This window comes from Sus scrofa, chromosome 11, assembly GCF_000003025.6.
Source record: "Sus scrofa isolate TJ Tabasco breed Duroc chromosome 11, Sscrofa11.1, whole genome shotgun sequence".
Lineage (NCBI taxonomy): Eukaryota > Metazoa > Chordata > Mammalia > Artiodactyla > Suidae > Sus > Sus scrofa.
Genome location: NC_010453.5, coordinates 7,644,035 through 7,658,679, shown reverse-complemented (window position 1 = coordinate 7,658,679; position 14,645 = coordinate 7,644,035). Strand labels below are relative to the sequence as shown.

The window sequence follows — 14,645 nt, the reverse complement described above, 5'->3', positions numbered from 1 at the left end:
CCAGTTACGGGAGATTTCCAGACAAAGCACCTCAAACAAGGGAAGTTCATCACACAGGTTTAAGTCATTGCCTTTTCCATTGATGAGAATCTCTAGAGATTCAGAGTCACTCTCCCCTTCAGCACAGGGGGTGGAGATGCCCCTGCAAACGCAGAGTTCCCTTATAAATTTAAACTGTTCTTACCAAAGGGTAACTTTTACTTGCTTTTCAGAACTTCTCCTGTATCGGCTATTTCTTAAAAATAACCAGCCTGAAATAATCTTTATGCCAAAAAGGCATATTTTGAGGTGACATATCCTGCTCCCCTCCAGGGCTTTCCTCCACTCTTGTCCCAAGGATGCCATTTGCTCCTCTGTTTCACTGCATCTTCTGTTTTCCTGATTTTTCTTCTTTTCAGTTTTCTCCCTCATTTTACTGAGAAAATCCTTCTGAGAAGGATACACATATGGGAAGTATATTTTTAAACCTAGTTTCTTGAAAAGGGCATTATTCTACCCCAAAATTTCAATAGCATTTTATCTGGGTACAGAATTCAACATTGGAGACTATTAAAATTTTTGAAGGACTTGCCCCATTGCCTTCTAGCTTCCAGTGCTGCTGTGGTGAAGTCCAAATCTATCACTGGATTCTAATACAGTGCATTGTGAACTGAGTTTTGTTTTCCTCCTCTGAACACTTCTGGAATTTTCTCTTTCTCTCAGTGCTTTGGCAAATGTTTTCAACTATTTACTGAATTCTTTTCTTTTTTTTCTTTTGTCTTTTTTTAGGGCCTCGCCTCACCGGAGCATACGGAGGTTCACAGGCTAGGTGGTGAATCAAAGCTGTAGCCAATGGCCTATGTCACAGTCACAGATACAACCACACCAGATCCGAGCTGCATCTTCGACCTCACCACAGCTCATGGCAATGCTGGATCCTTCACCCACTGAGCGAGGCTAGGGATCAAACCTGTGTCCTTATGGATACAAGCCAGATTCATTTCCACTGAGCCATGACGGAACTCCTATTGGATTATTTTCTTCCCTCTTCTCTTTCTCGTACCCTTAATATTTGGCAATTTTACTTCCTACTGTTTTATCTTTTCTCATTTATTTATTTATTTATTTTGGTGGGTCTTTTTGTTCTACTTTCTGGGAGAATATTATCTTCCAACTATTCCATTAAGTTTTAATGGAATAGTTCATCTTTTAAATCACGATTTTAATTTCTAAGAATTCTTTTAGTTCTCTGGATTTTTCATCTTCTTATTTAATGGATTTCATCTCAACTCCCCAGAGATTATCACTGGCATTTTACTGTTGTTTCCTGGCTAGAAGGGGAAAGTATGGCCGTCAGTCACCTAGGAGGCAGTGCCGCCAGTTCTTGGGCCTGGGCAGGGGCTAGGAGGTGGGTTCTGCTTTATGAAATGAACTGACTCTCAGTTTTTTCCACAGCTGATGTAAGGACTTACTTTTTTTGGGGTGGGGGTTTCCTAGGTCACTTACAATCTGTTTATCTGCTTTCTAACTTCCAAATTTTATTGCTGCTGTTTCTTCTCACTCACCTCATCCTCAGGGGCCTGTGTCTTCAGGGGAAGAACCAGCCCTTTCCTGTTGTTTAGGAGAGTTCTATTTAGGAGGGAGTAGGAGTGGATGCGTGGATTCAGCTTACTCTGTTTCCTGGAAGTGTGGCACGCCTATTTGGAGTCACCTAAGGAACTGCTTTCTAATATTTGGATAGAATCCACATCTTCAGGGGCTCCCTGAGGCAGGGCCTTGTGAGGCAGTGGCTCCCTTTTCCTGGAAGAGTCAAGGCAGTCTGGAATGTCTCCTTCCCAGGGTCGTGGGAGAGAGGCTTCTGCTTCCCCTGGGGTGGTCACAAGTTTGATAAGATGCCTACCAGGGACCTTCTCACTCATTTAAAACTGATTACAATATGCTCGTTTCAGGCTTGGAGTAATGTTCATATCCAGCTATCTCAGAGAAAATGTTGCTTTTGTTTCTTTTTCCATATAGCTTCATGTTTACTTTGTGGAGGAATGGTTTTGGTGAAGAAGGGACACTTAGGGGAACATTTGTGTCCTTGGGTCCTGTCATCAAAAGGCTGCAGGTGATGAGAAGTCAGTCTCTAGTCATTGTCAGGGAACTGCATCCCACGCTTCCCTAAAACAACAGGAGGTGGGTAAGAAATCCGCTTCTGGTCTAACACATTCAGTCAGCAAGCTCCAGTGTTTCTCAAGTCAAGCAAAGGAGACCCTAAACTGCAACCCAAACCGAACAAGGTAACACTAGAAAACCAGGGATAAGAGATGCTTAGGCATGTTCTGAGAGGATTCTCCTCAGTATTTTGCCAAACAGCAATCAATCATTTTCAGCCAAATGATGTATCTGTCTGTCAGTGGCTGGAATGGAAAGATGAACATTAAGGAACTTAAAAATTACAGCATAAGCTACTGCTAATTGAATTGCATGACAAGAAAATAAAGCGTTTCTGAAATTATATTTGGTCAATGGGCAAATGAAGTGCCATTTCTAACATTTTTTCTCATATTCAACTTTCCAGCAACATAGCCATCCTGTGCAGCTGACGTGTACACATGCTCACGAGTGGTCCCCCGGCTCACTTCTTTAGCCTTCTCCTCCACAGTGGAGAAGCTAACACCTCATGGTTAGTTTGTAAGCATTTTCCAAATCTTAACTAATTTTAAACTGAACGAGAGATCCCTAGAATTCAAGCTTTGATGACTGTCCCTAGTGGACACTGGATGGATCGGGATCCCATCCTATCCATCCAGTGTCCACTAGGGACTCAGAAATAAAAGCTCTATTTCAGTCCTCTGGGAGTTCCGAGCCGGGTGAGAGAGACAGACTGGGGACAGCACATTCTGACTCAGGAGTACAGTTCCCATCACTGAAGTACACATGGGCTGCTTTGGGGATTCGGGGTTCCAAGAAGAGAGAACGGCTCCCCTGAGGAGAAGATGCTTCGTGAAGGCCCAGAAGGGCCCTGTGTTCAGGCAGGGAGAGACCACCTACACAGAGCATGGGGCCACGCGGGGTGAGGATGCTTGTTAGAGGCCCATCTACTCAGAACACAGTAGGGCTTGGGGATGTGAAAGAGCCAGGATGAGACAAATCTGGAAAAAGCAGCAGGGTGCCCACCCTGAAGTGTTCTGTGGGCCACACAGAAGAGTTTAGATATGTCAGAAAGCTCAAGGGATCCACTGAAGGATTCTGAGCAGGACAGAGACATCAGAGCCTCTCACAACCTCTTCTGCTACCCTCAGCCTGAGTCATCACCAGAGGGACGGCGCAGTGAGGAGGTCAGAGCATGTCACCACTGCTTCAACCCCTGCAACGGGTCCATCCTGCTCCAGCCCACGTGCAGACCTCCCTTAGCTCCCTGACCTCACGCAGCACCTATGCTGCTCTAGCTACACTGGCCCACGCTCTTTGAACCCTCTGGCAGGTACATTCCACCTTAGGGGATGTCTGCAAGGAAGGTGCTTTCCCAGATGTCCACAGGCTCACTCCCTTCTCTGCTTTGAGCAACTGCCAACCTCTCAATGTGCCCCAGCCCAACCACAGTATTTAAACCACACACACTCCGCACTCTTGATCTTTCATGCCTTGCTTGTTCTTTCCTCTTCTCTAAAGCATTAATCACCTTCCAGATACCATAGAAAACATTGTATTTATTGTCTTTCTCTTCCCATTAAACTCTAACTCTATACAGGAAGATATCTTTGTTTTGTTCACTAACGCATCCCCAGCACCTAGAACAAATACTGAATGTGTAGAAATGAGATCTGTTTTTTTTTAAACAAAACCACCCTATGAACAAAGGGAAGTCAATGTGCTGGGACTTGAGGTTAGGGCCGGGGGTGGGGTAAGTTAGGAGTCTGCTGTGATGATGATGACAGGTCGAATGGGGCAGTGGCCATGGCGAGAGAAAGGAGGGCCCAGGTTAGAGTTATTAAGGAGACAGAGTTGTCGGGATTTGGTGACCAGCTATTTGGATGTGGAGCTAAGTGGTGCCATCACCAGGTCCGGAAGAAGAGAGAAGACAGGCTAATTTTTGGCGGGTGGCAAAAACAGAAAGCTTAGTTTCAGACTTGCCATCCTTCAGGTCTCTGTGGGACAAGTCCTTCTATATTTCACAGTGCATATTGATTTCATAATTTATTCCTTTCTCATCTACAGACAGCCCCTATGCAAACACATTCAATTTACTTTAAATTTTTACCAAATCAAACTAATTGATTACAATAATTTACTGCTTATACTATAGTCACTGACCTTCCTTATGGTCTTATTTGAGGTTTTAGAAAATATCTGCATAAGGTGCAGCCAAATATCCTTCCGACTCTTCCACTGACCATTTTCAAACTGACATCCAGAGATAAGGTCTCTCCATTTTTACACCTCAGTTGCCTCCCAACTTTCGCCCGAGTAATAATGTCCTTTAACTGATTTACTTCAGACTGGAGCAAATTCACTGCAATCCAATCCTTAGGGAAATGACTTTTTTTTTTTTAATGGATCTGGCTTCTTTCCAGTTCCTCAAAGCAGTAACCTCCTCTCATGATAAACTGTACCCACTTGCTAGAAACTCAGTAACTTTGTTCTTCCCTTTCTCCGCAGCTCCCAGATGGCTACCAGCTGGTCTGGGCTATTTCTTGCATTCTAATCCCTTTATTGGTCCTCTTGGTTTTCTTTGTGATCTCCTGTCTCTCCCCTCCTCCTCCTAACAGCCACTACCCCTCTTTGGAAGCACCTATTTTCTAAAGAATCCGAAGGTTTTTTAGAGCATCATATCTTTTTTCTTTCATTTCTGTACTGTAAGGAGACCAGCTGCAGGGCTGTGTGGGAGAAGCTGTCCTAAGGGTGGGATGAAGCCTCCCTTGGAAAGAGGTCAGAACAGACCTGTTTCCTGACAAGGCCACTGGGGGACAAATGGGCCAGCGTGTCCCAGGAGCCACACCTGGCTCGGCAGGCTGTGCAGGCCACTCTCGGATGGCATGGCAAGGAGTAGACACCCTTTGCTGGCTTTCTCCTGGGCGCCATTTGATCTCATTTCAGTGGATTTCTGATTCCTTCCCCAAGACCAGAGAGGGCTGCACCATAGTCTCACTTGTCTTTAAACAACTTTTAAAGGACTGTTACTGATTTTCAAGATGACAGCTAGAAGACAGCCTGAAGTGGCCATTGAAGGAGCGAAGCTTAGGTGTCTGTCTTCATCTCTTTATTAGGCCTCTGGCGTCTGTGTTCATGTGTCAGGATGTATTTCTGTGAGGTCCGGGTAGGTCTGTCTGGCAGAGGGTGTCCTAGCACAGGGAGAAGGGTGTCATGCTTGTGTGTCTGGGCTGTGTCTGTGTGTGCACAAAGCTCTGTGTGCGACTGTGTGTGAATGGGGTCTGGGTGTGTGAATGTGTGTGCACGCTGGGTCTGTGAGTGATGGTGGAGGGGACTGTGTGGGTCTGGGTGCGTCAGGGGTGAGGGGATGCTTTCCAGGGTATTCACGCGTGTCTGTGTTGGGAGATTGTGGGATGAAACAGAAGGGCTGTTTTGGTAAATGTGAGGAGAACTGCAGAGAGCTGTCTGCAAGGGTTGGAGGGTGCATTGTGAAGTTTGTGTAGAGATGTGGGCAGCGGTGAGGCAGCTGTGTGGTGCAGCAGGCAATGTGGGTGGTGTGTGAGTGTGACCACAGTATCTATACAGTGTCTACGGGGTGTACATGAGGGTGTTACTGGAGGCTGCGGTGGTGACTGTGGCACATTTGTCAGTGTCTGCATTTACTTGTGGGACTATTTGGGGGTGTCTCCAGGGTGTCTGTGGAGGGATGCTGCTGTCCGGGAGCCATTGCAGACGTCCATATGCCTACTCTAAGCATGTGTATCTGGACTTACCTCACCTGAAGGTGAGACTGCCTGTGAATATTCCACCAGGACCTCCACTCACCTCCATGCTTCTGGCTCCAGAGTGTCACTGTGATAGGACTGAGACGGCTGCCTCCTGGGGACCCTCAGCCACCAAGAGTAACAGCACACTTGACCTGGAGTGACTTCTTCCCTGAGGATGGGAGGTGTGGTATGTGACTTCCTCTGAAAGGGATCTGGAGTGTGACCTCCCCCATGAGAGGGACCTGGGGTGTGACGTCCCCTGGAGTGAGAGGAAACAGGAGGGAAGGGTGCAATGCAGAACCTTTAAAAGAATGACACAGGCACTGAGGATCCAGCTAGACCCAGTTAGGTGCAAGATGGCGGAAGGGTGGCTCTCCAGTGGACCTGGAGCCTCGTTATGTGCTCACTGTAATACATTAGTATGTGCTAATCACCCACAGGCACCACGACAGTTCTGACCATAAAAGACCAAAAAGTGGGCCGTGGCCCTATTCCTGGAAATCTCTGCCCCTTCTCCAAAATAGTTATTAGCCTATGAAATTGCCCAGCCCATAAAAACTAACCACCACATATTTCAGGATCTCACCTTTGGAGCCAGAGCACATTCTATGAAATCTATTTCTTTAAATCAATCCACTTCCTATCTATCGCTTTGTCTCTCGCTGAATTCCTTCTGCACAGAGATATAGGGAAGCTGAGCTTCCTGAGACCAGGTGTGCAACTTCAATGAAAAGAAAGTGGGTTCAAATCCCATCTGAGTTTTGCGGTTTCAAGAAAGAGGGGCAGGTCCTACTGCCTCCGCCTGTGTGGACCTGGTCCTGAGGCCTCAGTCCATCCAGGGGACCTCTACCCCACACTAGGATGTCTCTACAGGTAACGGCAACCCTTGCCATCCCCAGGGGGATGTCATTTCTGTGGGGGAGGATAAGAGGGGACATGTCCAGCAACCTTCTTTCTGGCAGCATCTAAAATGAGCAAAAAGAGCAAAGGACACCTAAGTTTCAATCTACTTTGCTCCAGAGGTAATTATTCCTTCTGCTTAAATAGAAATGAAATATTCTATAGAGACTGTGCTTTTCGCATTATCCAGGAAGCTTAAAACCCACCAATGGTACATCCACTCAGAGGACTCTGGGCTCCTCATCAAGGGGAGAGGATGGTATTTACACTCAACAAATGGGGAAGCGCAGTGGAGGCTGCCCTCCTGCCTGAGCGCCCAGGGGCCCAGGTCCCAGAGATGCGGGGTCATTACAGGACTCATTGGGCCCTTCCTTCTGGAACCCAGAGCCTCCTGTTAGGTTGAGTGACAATCGGGGAGGGACCCAGAGGCAAAGGCACACCTGTGCTTGTCTTGAGGGCCGTAAATGTGGGTTTTAAGTAGAGCTCTGATTGCAGCCCCACAGACTGATTTTAGTCAACTGTTTCTTTAGTTTGCAAAAGCTATTCCTCTGCTAATTTCAAAGCCCTAGGCCAGAGGTGTTCATTCTTGATTAGCACTTCCTACTGACTTGAGAGAAAATCTCCTGTTTCCAGAAGCCCACCAGTTCCACTGCTTCCCTCCCTGCCTGGCTGACTCACCAGGCTTGTTGCCCCCTGGCAGGTGCTGGGACCCACTGGAGCCCCTTCCCAGGACACCTCACGTTTGCCTTTGGGTCAGACAAGCCTGGTGTCCTCCTTCTGGATGCACCTAATTGGCCTCGCTGGAACCTCAGCGCCCCTCTGGGAGGGAGATGGTGCAGACGCTCCTGTCTCTGGGTTATGCACAAGGACCCAAGGCAGCCGTAAGGATCAGGGCACAGAGCTTGGGCTGGTCTGTCACCTCACTCTTTTCCCCAGCAGGCACTATCTGTTCTAGGGGTGTTATTCTGCTGGAGAATGATGCATAGCTCTATGAGCTCCCGTGGAGATGGGGACGGAGAAGGGCCCCGGGGGGCGGGGGGCAGATGATGACACTGCAGAGGAAGGTGCAGTGATCAGGGAGGCCTGGGGGAAGAGAATGGGTTTGATCTGAGCACTGAAGGTGGGAGAGGAATTTGAAAAGCTGGGATGGAGGGAAAGACACCTTCCAAATGTGACATTTGTAAGCCAAGCAAAGACGGCCACTCCCACAACCTGAACACAGACTCAGCAAGCCCGACAGCAGCAAAGAGGAGCAGAAAGAAGGGGCAAGGGAGAGGTGACGGGCAGAAAGAAATCCCTGGTGACAAGGGGGTTCGGGGACACCAGCAGAAATGTCCCAGGAGACATATGGTGGGTTGTTGTCTTGGTGCCTCCTTCCCAGGCTAGTCGCTCCCCAAACCCATTTCCCTGTGTGCTTGTCCACCTTCCTGGCTTCCACGGCCATCACGAGGCTCCAGGTCCACTGAAAGTCCACTCTTCCGCCATCTTGCCTGACCTCGGGAACCTGGGCAGAAGCCATCCACAGCCCTTGTAGGCACAGCCCAGGCGATCCTCTGCATGACCTCTGGCCCAGATCTCCTCCTCACTATGCTGTCTGGGTCCCTGAATCACCACATGGAAGTCACCTACCAAGCGCACACAGCGAGCTGCTACATGGGGGACAAAATGCGTAACGTGAGAAACCACTGGCTGTGGGGGCTTGTTTGTTACTGGTTACCGCAGCTTACCCATCCTGACTGACACAGGCAGACTGTTTTATCTGATGCTCCGAAGAGTTTATGTTCAGTTGAAATGTACATCCTGACTTCCCCTGTGACTAGTTTTGGTTTCACGGCTCTATCCTCTGAACCCAGCAGAATGATCTGATATGTCCTCAGAAAACATTTCTTGAATGAATGAAAAAACATGCCAACTTTGGAGGTCTGTAGTGGTGTCCATGATGGGGGGTAGGCAGAGCAGAGCAGGAAATGAGTCTAGCAGGCGGGTGGTTATGAGCAAATTAGAAAGAAGAAAAAGCAAATCCAAACCCTAAGCTATCTTAAGAGAATTTTCTGGGTTTATTCTTTTACCCCATGGCAACAGTTACATAAAGAGATTATATGTCCTTGCTTAGAGAAAAGTGTTATTCCCCTTCATTTAGAAATTAGACTTAAATGTCAATATTTACCTTAATAGTTCACCGACAGAAGCCAAAAACAGAATGTTCACACATCCCTGCAACACAGTTTAAAAAAGAAAAGAAAAATAAATTTCCTTCAGAAGTAAAAGGCCAACACATTCCATTTATTTCCCGCACACTAAAAGCTTGTGTTCTCTCGGCAGAAGGAACAAGCAATCTCTTTCCATTTAAAAAGCAGGGGATAGTTTTCAGGCCAGACAGATGGGCTTTCATATCCAGCAAGTGGAGCTGGCACAACCTTGAGGACACGTGCTTAGACAGACTGCCCTGTCCAAATGCCTGGACGGAGGTCACAGGGGAAGCTCCCCGTCGTATGTGACAAGCACTTGGAGGACCTTGACCATGCTGGGACATTGTCCACAGTGCCCTGTGCTTGGAACAGCATTTCACACTGAGGAGGACACTGGAACAATAGCAGGGTATGCATAACAGCAGGACTTGCTGCCTCGTGTATGAAGTCAATGCTGTTACTGTGCTGAGGGGGTCCCGTGACTGAACGTCTCCTTGACTAAGTGCCAGGCACTGCTCCAACCAACTGCTTTGTAGGCCTTATCTCATTACATCTTCACGCGAATCCTCTAGGGCAGGTGATTTTGTTATTTCCATTTTGCAGATGACAAGACTAAGGCAGAAAGAGGTTGACTGGCGTGCCCATGGTAACAGAAGTCCTAGGACTTGCAAAGTTTCAGTCTCTGAGCTCAGGTCAAGCAGCACGGGCATGAGCTATGGTCTCAGCCCAGTTTGTAGTACGTGGAGTTTGTGGCAGGTAAGGTCATTTTCTTGCTCAGTCTGGATACAAAGGTAACCTCAGTGTGCTAATTTTTTTTAACCTTAGTATGATACACACCAAAAATTCTGTGTCACGTGTCTTCTGTGGGATCTTTCCAGAGTGTAATCTATTAATGAGAATTACATTAGCGCCCCTGGGTTCTGTCACTTTTTCATGTGATTACAGTACCATTTAGAATCGCATTTTATTTCAAGAAACCGTGGTGCACTGTTGCCCTCTCTCCACATCTCTCCTCCTAGTTCATGTGTCATTTCCTTCCTCCACGCTCCCTCCTCAGAGTCCTGCAGTCTGGCTTGTCTCCCTCTTCCCTCCACGGCCATTTTTCTCACCACAGGCTCCACTTCTAATACATCGAATGGAATTTCCTCTCTCCCATCTTTGCCCAGCTCCTCGGATCTTCGGCTACGCAGGCATTCTTTGCTCCTGGATTTCTGCTGGTTCCTTGCCCCTCTCAGCTCCTACTTTGTGCCTCTAAGGTTGGGGTCCTTAGCCCTCAGCGCTTCCCTGCCAAAATTCTCTCTCTCAAATGTTCCTCGAGTATTAGAGCCGAGCTGTCTGCTGAGGGCCAGGGGCTGCAACGTCTGTACCTCTGCTGCCCTGCTCCCAAGCTGGGACTGCAGCTTCCACACCACCCGTCTGTGGAGGACGTCACACTCTCCTCGTATGTAAACCACACCTACCAGCCCATCGGCCAGAACACAGCTCCCCTTCTGACAGGCTCCAGAGCTTCCAGGGCCTGCTAGTCTCCTGGCGTCCTGAGGACCTACGCCTGGAGCTGGATACAGTGAGAAGGGTGGAGGAAGGCTGGCCTGGAAAGGGTGCTCCATGAAACCAGTTTCCTTCCCTCTCCCTCACTCCTGGTGTTTACCTAGGCATCAGGTCTTCCATCCTAGCCCCCTGGGGCCACCTTCACTGTACCCTTCATGCAGGCCTAGAACAGTGCCTGGCTTGGACCCTGTCTCTCAGCCCCGATTTCTCCAGCTAACCACCCCATTCCCTGGCATCAGGCAAATCTTTCTAACCTCACCCACGGCCCTTCTTCTGCTGCTTTCCTGCTAAAGAAATCACGGTGGTTCCCTGCTTCCAGTTAGATCAGGTAAAAACCCTTTAGCTGGATTTCAAGATCCTTCATCAGTGGGGCCCCTCGACCTTTCCACGCCTACGCCCCAAATGGGAGCTCTTCCCTCTGGTCCACTCAGCTGCCCCACTCCTACTCTGCCCCCATCTCTCTTGCTCACATCAGCTCCCTTCCTCTACCCAGAGTTTAGATTTCCTTCAGGGTCTAGCTAAGTCATAAAGACTGCCTTGCTTTCCCCAGTCCAAAATGTTCTGTATTCCCTCTGCGAATCCCCTCATAGTCAAGAATGTGCTTCCTTTGACTACCATTAGTAGGGTTTGCTGAATTCTTACAGTGGACAAAATTGATTCACTCTCTCTTGAAAATAACTCCAAGAGATAAACGTTCACCTCGTTTTGCAGATGAGAAAACTGAGTTTCAAAAGGTAAATGTGCCCAAAACTGCATCTGGGATTTGAACCCAGGAAGTCTGATAACTGCCCTCTGCTACATTTTAAATACTCTGTTTCTTTTTGTCTCCTACAGAATTCAATGGCAAAGATCATTTTTACTATTTTTTTTTTTCTTTTCCAGTGGGTGTAGCTAAGGGCAGAGCATATGGTCTTTATTTAATAAACACTCACTTCTTTTGCTTCTGACTTCCAGATTTAAGATACTATGACCCCAATTGAGTTAAGTAGATGATGAAACCAGTGGTCACTCCAGGATTATTTGCCTGATAAATAGCAGATGATAATCAGGACAGGCCGCAGCGACCAGTGACATCCTGACAATAAACTGCTTAGCCTGGGTGGTCCCCTTTTTTCTTGTCCTTTGGAAAAAAAAAAAAAAACCAAGGTAAAAACAAAAACAAAAACAAAAACACCTGAGCACTCATTGCTAGTCTGAAATCATTTTGCTTCCAACTCTAATTCAAATCATCTCAGGGGCTTTGTTGACATTATCTGCTAATGATTGCAATCCATCTTTCCAAAAGGAGAGAGGCACCAAGCTGTCAAACAACACCCTTCTGTCCATGGAGATCAGAGGTCTGAGGTCACCTCCCGACTTGCTGCCGGGCCAGCTGCCTGCTCCGGGCCTCTGGATGCATTTCTAAAGGGTAATATTTACAGTGCTGGATAGCTGAGCACTGCGGAGCTTAATGGGATTCTTAATAAAGGCGGCTTTCATTAAGACAGGGAGCACAGGCAAGGTGCCCTTGCTTTTGAGGAAAGGACAGCCCAGCGCAAGATGAATGCTCCTCCTGGGCTTGGAAATCACGCGGGTCAAGTGCCTTGTCATGCATTAACAGCCTTTTTAAGTTCCTGGGCAGATTGAGAGGAACGGCTTAGATAAACGAAGGCAGAAGAATCATGCGATCTGTCTTGGTAGCAAAAACGCTGAGACACAGCAGCTGCATTTAAAAAGAGCGATTTGCTAAATGAGTGGCCGGCTACGTTCCAGATGGCCAATGTGACACAGGGCTTGGAGGGATTCTTTATTCAATCCTGCATCTGTCTAGACCGAGACATGAAAGGCCAGGTTATAGTTACTGCAGAAGCAGCAGCAGCAGCAGCAGCAGCAGCAGCTTTGAAACTCTTACATAAAACATGCTCGGTACCACCAATGAGGCCGCTTGGCCGGAGATCAGCTGGAGAGGATGCGGCAGCATGGCGTGCGTGCAGCCTCAAGGAAAGCCAGCGTCTCAGCTGAATGACAGCCAGCTGGATGGGGCTCTCCCTGTGCAGGTCTGCTTGCTGTATCACTTCCCCCACCTCCCTTGTGTACGAGGGAAGGTGCTCTTAGTAGGAGGAAGCACTGGGATGAGGTCAGAAAGCAGAAATATTGGTTGTGTTCTATTTGCCTTCTTTATATGCACTTTTAAAACTTTTCCCATGTATTTTGTCTTGATTTTTCTAGTTAGGTTGTCAAATTTCCAAGATGGACGAAAGAATACTCTTAGCTTCTGCCTACAACTCCACTCTGTTTTTCCTTATTCCTGTCCCTAGCATTTAATTCAGTCCTGGCCCTAGTAGCTCTTTAGAGATGACAGCTCAAAGATGCTGGCTGAGGAGGCCAGGGGTAGACAGAGGACCACTCAGTTCTGGGGCCTCGAGGTCTATGAGACATGCTGACTGACTGACTTAAACTAGCTCAGGCACTTGATGAGCGTTTTGCCCAACTTTCATGCAACAGGCAGCCACAGAGCTTCACTGGGCTGGAATGGGGACTTATAGGGAGGCAGTTCTATTGACCTATTTTTCTCCAATGAGTTATACCCCAAGCCTACTTCTTCTTCTTTTTATTGCTTTTTAGGGCCAAACCTGCAGCATATGGAAGTCCCCAGGCTATGGGTCTAATCCAAGCTGTAGGCGCTGGCCCACACCACAGCCACAGCAACATGGGATACGAGCCTCTTCTGTGACCTCCACCACAGCTCACAGCAATTCAGGATCCATAACCTACTGAGGAAGGCCAGGGTTGGAACCAGATCCTCATGGATAATAGTTGGGTTGGTAACCCGCTGAGCCACAACAGGAACTCCCAAGCCTATTTAATTTTTATTATTGGATTGAAAGTTTCCATGGGTTGAAGCTTTCACTGTGTTCTGAGAAGCCATTCAAGGTCACAGCTGGAATGTTCTGACTGGTCAGTAAACAAGGCTGCTTCCTCCTCCCCACTTCCCCTTCCCCTACCCCTCCACCCCAGAACTCTCTGGACCTCCACACTGGACCTCCACACTGGACAGCAGCTTCATTTTTTGCTAAGGAGGAAAAGTTTAACCTGATGAATCACCAGCAGCACTTCCTGTGACATTCCACGGAAAACTACAGTTTGCTTAAGAAAAACTCTGAAGTACTTCAGCTACTGCGGTTTCTGATCTACACAGAAATGGAAAAATTTGAGTTCTTCTCTAGGCTGATACACCGAAGCTATTCCACCAACATTTTTCTCTCTTGGAAGTTCCCAATTATCAGCACTACATCTACCCTATAATCAGCCTGAAATACTTAAATGAACAGGGATGTCCTGGGTGGGGGGGTGGAATATAGCATTACCTCCATGCCAATCTCATCCACGTACCGCTTTTTTTTTTTCTTTTTTTCTTTTTGCTGCAACTGCAGCATATGGAAGTTCTTGGGGCCAGGGATCAAATCCAAGACACAGCTGCAACCTATGCCACAGCTGCGGCAACACCAGATCCTTAACCTACTGCACAGTGGCCTGAGCCACTGCTGCACAGACAATGCCAATCCTTAGTCTGCTGCACCACCGTGGGAACTCCAAAATAGCACTTATGCAACCATCTCTTCCCAGTTTCCTCATCTGTACCACTAAGCACAGAAAATGATTTGAAGGGCTATTTTTTAGTTCTCTCAGGGATGGCATCTAATTAGCATCATTCTAGACGCCTGGATGCAAAGCTAATCCACACACACAAAGGATGCCTTTGGACACAGTTGACCTTGACTTTATTGATGGAGATCTTTATGGCAAGAGTCTTTATGATGATGGAAAGGGAGTTATTCTAGTATCAATAATATTCTAGCAGCAGATATGCCAAGAGGTCAGAGCAATGAAGTCGCTGAACTCTTGAGATGATTACAAATCTTTCAAGTTCTTGTTAAGAGCAAATAGCTCAGAAGGGTATAAAAGGAGATTACTGCCCTTCTTAAGAAACCGGTTAGCATGCTGAACATAACACTGATGAATATTATCAAATGATCTTCAAGTGCACAAGCCTGGGCTAGATGCAACAAAAGAAGAAGCCCAAGGAAAGTCGCTCGTGGAGACAGCCTTTGTGATATGATGATGATGAACTGAGTTTCCCTTGCTT

General features: G+C 47.5%; 1 protein-coding gene across 1 annotated transcript in view; it reads right to left on the bottom strand.

Moving 5' to 3' along the window:
- The window catches only part of LOC102159067, a 124,611-nt gene that overhangs the window by 63,309 nt on the left and 46,657 nt on the right, over window positions 1-14,645 (bottom strand). The window contains exons 10-11 of the mRNA XM_021065551.1: window positions 8,950-8,996; window positions 5,941-6,141 (exon numbers count right to left, since the gene is read on the bottom strand). Coding sequence (XP_020921210.1) covers window positions 5,941-6,141; window positions 8,950-8,996 — 248 coding nt within the window. The remainder of the gene's footprint in view (window positions 1-5,940; window positions 6,142-8,949; window positions 8,997-14,645) is intronic.